Source organism: Pollachius pollachius (genome assembly GCF_949987615.1).
Source record: "Pollachius pollachius genome assembly, chromosome: 16".
Taxonomy (NCBI): domain Eukaryota; kingdom Metazoa; phylum Chordata; class Actinopteri; order Gadiformes; family Gadidae; genus Pollachius; species Pollachius pollachius.
In genome coordinates, this window is record NC_136949.1 from 7,307,967 (window position 1) to 7,312,812 (window position 4,846).

The window sequence follows — 4,846 nt, forward strand, 5'->3', positions numbered from 1 at the left end:
ATCAGAGATCTGTTCGAATCTTTTAAAATCTGACAAATTTAATGATTTGTTTTGATTTGTAGATAAATGTGCCTTATTAAATAATATACAACTCAAGATTTCCAAATGATGCAAAGATATGCATTTATGTTAATTAACAAAAGCCCCTTTTAATTATCCGGCCCACATAAAACTTAAATACCTTTTTCTTAATTTGTAAAATCAGATTTTTGATCAAACGTTCTCCGTCAATGTGGGCCTATTTCCTATCACCTAAAGGACTGGACTGGAATAGAGCATCAAACTGTATGTATAATGTGTACATATGAAATTAATTCCCATATGAGACTCGGATTCACCCCACCTCTGACAGGCTATTTTTTTCACAGGAGTATGGCACAGAAGCGCGTGCACGCGCCCGTGCTTTGGCACAGAGTATACGGAGGAAACTCAACAAACCAACATACAAACAAACAAAGCCTTACAAAACGAATGATGGAGATACATCCCACAGATAGGTCTTCTGAGTGAATTGAGAATAGAAGCCACTGAGGCCAAAGCTGGTACCAATATGTTCAGTTATTTTTGTTCTTGTACGAAAGGAAGGCAAAATGGGCAGGCTTGAGAAATCCATCCGTTCAGTGTTGGTCTTTCTCGTCACAGCATTTGGAAAGTACAGTAATAACGGAGACCAAAACACACAATGTAAACAGGCGCACGGGACTGCTTCATGTAGTCTAAACATTGGCACGTAACACTAAAGTGAACACAGTATTCAATGGTCATCGAAGAACGACCCATTGTTGTTGTTGTTATTATTATTATTATTATTATTATTATTATTATTATTATTATTATTATTATAATTATTATTATTATTATTATTATTATTATTATTATTATATTGTTATTAATATCATTATTATTATTGTTGTTGTAGTAATAATTATTATTAATAATAATAATACCTATTATTATTATTATTATTATAATAATAATAATAATCATGATAATATTACTATCATTGCAATTATTATTTGTGTTATTATTATAAATGTTATTCATATTATGCTGTTATTATTTCGCTTTAACTACTATGATATTATTATTATTATGTAGGCCTAATAGGCCTGTTATTATGGTTATCTTTTAATCATTTCTAATCCTTTTTGAAAGTGGAAAAACAGAATTCATACAGAATTAAATTAATATTTACATCGTTTTCCAGATTTCAACACTCACTCGTGGCCGACCAAAAAATAAAACAAAAAAATCTAAACAATAGGCCTAACAACAGGCCTGATAATAACAATAATAACAATAATAACAATTGGAATAATAATGCCTGGTGTATTGCATTTGGCTGGTATTGGTTTAATGAATGCAGAAATGCAACAGTAGTAGCAGGTGTAGCGTGTTTCAGCCCTTTTCCTGTTTTACCCACGAGCTGCGTGGAACCCCTGGTGCTTTGTTATGAGGGGAAGATGGCGTGTATTTACCCACACTGATGACTGCGACTACTCATGCCCATAGCCAGTTTTTTTCCTCTATATCGACACCGCGTGTCTACACCCCCCAACCCGGCCCCCCACCCCAACCCCCCCTTCCCAAATCCTGCATTTCTTTTTTATAATACATTATATGACACATTCCCGCCAGGGTGTTCTAGAGAAGGAAAAAAAAGCGTTTCATATCAAAGGGGGTCTGGACGCTTTTTTTTTTGGTTAGCACAAACACACACACACCAACCATGTTGTATTATTCTCGGTAATTCCACGGCCTGAGACCCTCTCCTCCCCGCCGCTGATGTGTCTGCTCGGAGCGGAGGCTCACAGTATTTCCTCTGCCTCTGTCCACCGGTCCCGACATTAGCATTATAGCTACAGCTCGATGCCAAACGGGCCCCCCCCCCACCAAAAAATAAGCGAATTAAGATCCCATCGGGGGGCTGTGGGGGGAGGGGGAGAGGTGGTGGTGGTGGTGGTGGTGGTGGTGGTGGTGGTGGGGGGGGCGTCCGTGCGTTATTTTAGGAATGACGGTGCTTTGGAGGTCACTGCACGGGGGTCTGTCCGCCGTGATGCGGAGGGGTATCCCCGTACATGTCCTCCCCTGGCATCTGTCCCCCTATGGGTGTCATCCTCTTCTCCTTCTGCCGCCGGTTACAGAACCACACGCGCACCACCTCCTTCTCCAGCTGCAGGCTGTCCGCGATTGAGTTGATCTCCGCCGCTCCCGGTTTCGGACACTTGAGGAAATGGCTCTCCAACGCTCCCTTCACACCCACCTCGATGGAGGTCCTCTTTTTCCGTTTCCTCCCCTGCGCCGCGATTTTGTCCAGGCTGGTGGGGCTCCCCGAGGTGGAGTCCGCCTCCTCCAGCCACTTGTTCAACAGGGGCTTGAGTTTGCACATGTTCTTAAAGCTCAACTGGAGCGCCTCGAAGCGGCAGATGGTGGTCTGGGAGAACACGTTCCCGTACAGCGTCCCCAGCGCCAGCCCCACGTCCGCCTGCGTGAAGCCCAGCTTGATGCGCCGCTGCTTGAACTGCTTGGCGAACTGCTCCAGGTCGTCGGAGGTCGGCGTGTCCTCGTCCGAGTGGTCCTGCTGGTGCTGTTGCCCGCCGTGCTGCTGGTGCCCGAGGTGCCCGAGAGACTGCTGCTGCTGGTGGGGCCCCGAGCCGCCCCCTCCGTGCTCACTGAGGTGAGGGCTATGGCTGTGGTGGTCGTCCTCCCTCAGCGGGTGGTGGTGCATCCCGCCCGACTGCTGCTGCTGCTGCTGCTGCTCTCCTCCCCCGGGCATCAGAGCGAAGCCGGACTGGGAGTACACCAGATTCTGCCCCTCAGACGTCGCCATGCCCGGGATGTGCGTGGTGGCGGTGCTCGTTCGCCATGCTCTGACTTCGTGATGCGCCTGGTGCGCTAGGTGAGGGTGTCGCTGTTGTTGCTGCTGCTGCTGCTGCTGCTGCAGACTGGCGGAGTTCTGTAGCTCCTCTCGGTCGGAGCTGTCGTGCAGCAGCACGGGCTTCACGTCCTGCTCTCCGAGGGGACTCGACGTCGTCCAGGGCGCCCCGGTGTCCCCGTGCGACAGCGCCGTGATCCACTGGTGCGCGTGGCTCAGCGGATGTCCAGCGACGCCCGTTAGCGTGCTGTAGTCGTTCTGGAGAAGGGTGTGCGCGTCCCTGTACGCGGCCGCCTGCTGCATGCTCCCGGACTCCGAGTGCGGCGGCGGCGCGCTGCTGGGGGTAGCGAGGACGCTGTAGTGGTTGGACGTGGCGGTCGCCATAACTCTCGGAGCCAGAGTGATAGCCGGAGTTTAAAAAAGGGGGTGCTTCCTATGACAGTAACTCTTTTTTTTTTTTTTTGCGGGGCCACGGGGCAGCTAGGCGTCTCTCTCTTAGCATCTCCCGGGCACTGTGCCAAGGGGACGCAGAGGCGCGCACCTGAGGTCCGCCTCGCGCTGCTCTTTATTGGCCGAGAACGGTTGACAGATGTGGTTACCCCTGACAGCACCCCGCTCATTGGTCACGGGAGATCGTACAGAAACCCCCAATCATTCTGCCCCCACCATGCTAGCGGGGTCCTGCAGCCCCGCTAGTGTGAGAGGAGAAATCACACAGGACTGGACCTGCAGCCACAAAACACACTTAGGAGATAGATACAAGTCAAACGGTGTAGCCTGTGGCCTGCCTATTACGCGCAGTGTTATGACCTTGAACGGTAGGCCTGCTCCTATAGGTCAACTTTCATTAGGAGGCAGACAGAGCATCCTTTACGCTTTTTGAGATACAAATAAAAGGCGGGATTGGTTACTTTTCTAGATTTTCTTTCGTTTTTCTTTTTTTGGGGTTGAAAAAAATAGTCGCATTTTTACATATTCTTTTTCCGGACTCTTTTCAAAGTCGTTCAAATTGAGAATTATTACTTCTTTTATTTTTATCCCATGTTTGACGTGACAACTCTTAGGGCGGTATATTCCGTGACAAGAAACTTCCAGCAGTAGATGCCTCTCTGGCCGCTCGCGACGCTGCTGGCCCTCAAAGAGCGGGCTTTGCATTTTTCCCGGGCCTCGGCCCCGTTGCCATAGCGCGCGCAGTGAATGGAACAACAACGCCCACGTCACAGCTGCATTCGCCTCTTCCTTTCGCTCCTTTCCAAAGGGCTCATTGGGGCGGCGAGCTCGGCCGACGAGACACATAAAGGAAGGCGAGCGGAGAGGGCACGTCGGGGGCCAGTGAGAGATGGCTGAAAGAATGGGTTCTCAAGCTATTCCTAGCAGCCACTCCTGCCCCCTGTCCACCTGCTTGTTGGGTAAACTTTGAGATGGATGCAACCACACTGCTGTTATTCTCTTTACAACTCCCGGAGCCCCTTGTCAAAATAGCCGGCTTTGCGGTTTTAATTGAAAGTTCTCGTCGCGACCACAAGTTTTTTTGTTGGCCCGTGGGGACAAAAGAAATAGGTCACATTGGTGTGATTAGACTGTTGCACAAAAGACTTGCTGCTCCTGTTGGATCAAAGCAGGACAAGAGTGGTGTTGTAACAATATAATACACACATTTACTCCAAAGATAAACATGGGTTATCCCATGGACAGACCATGATCTCCCAGCTACAAAAATGTAAAAGCACATAAAAAAAGATACCAAAACGCAACCACTCTCTTCTCTAAAATCAGAGCTGAACCAACATGACACAGAAATAAACTATTGCACACAACATCAAAGCAAGAGTGGGGAAAAAACAATGGTGGGCCAATATAGTGGCTTAGGCAGAGTGTGTGTGGGTGAGAATGAGTGTGCATGTGTGTGTGTGTTTGTGTGTGTGAATGAGTGTGTGTGTGTGTATGTGTGTAAGTTTATGTGTGTTTATG

The 4,846-nt window shown here is 48.2% G+C and overlaps 1 protein-coding gene across 1 annotated transcript; it reads right to left on the reverse strand.

The window, feature by feature from the left end:
- Positions 1-2,029: 2,029 nt before the first annotated feature.
- Positions 2,030-3,495, reverse strand: pou3f2a (POU class 3 homeobox 2a; the record flags this gene model as incomplete). The annotated part of the gene is given in 2 exon segments (XM_079753387.1): positions 2,030-3,282; positions 3,285-3,495. Coding segments are annotated over 2 exon segments (1,464 nt in total).
- Between the last annotated feature and the right edge of the window lie 1,351 nt (positions 3,496-4,846).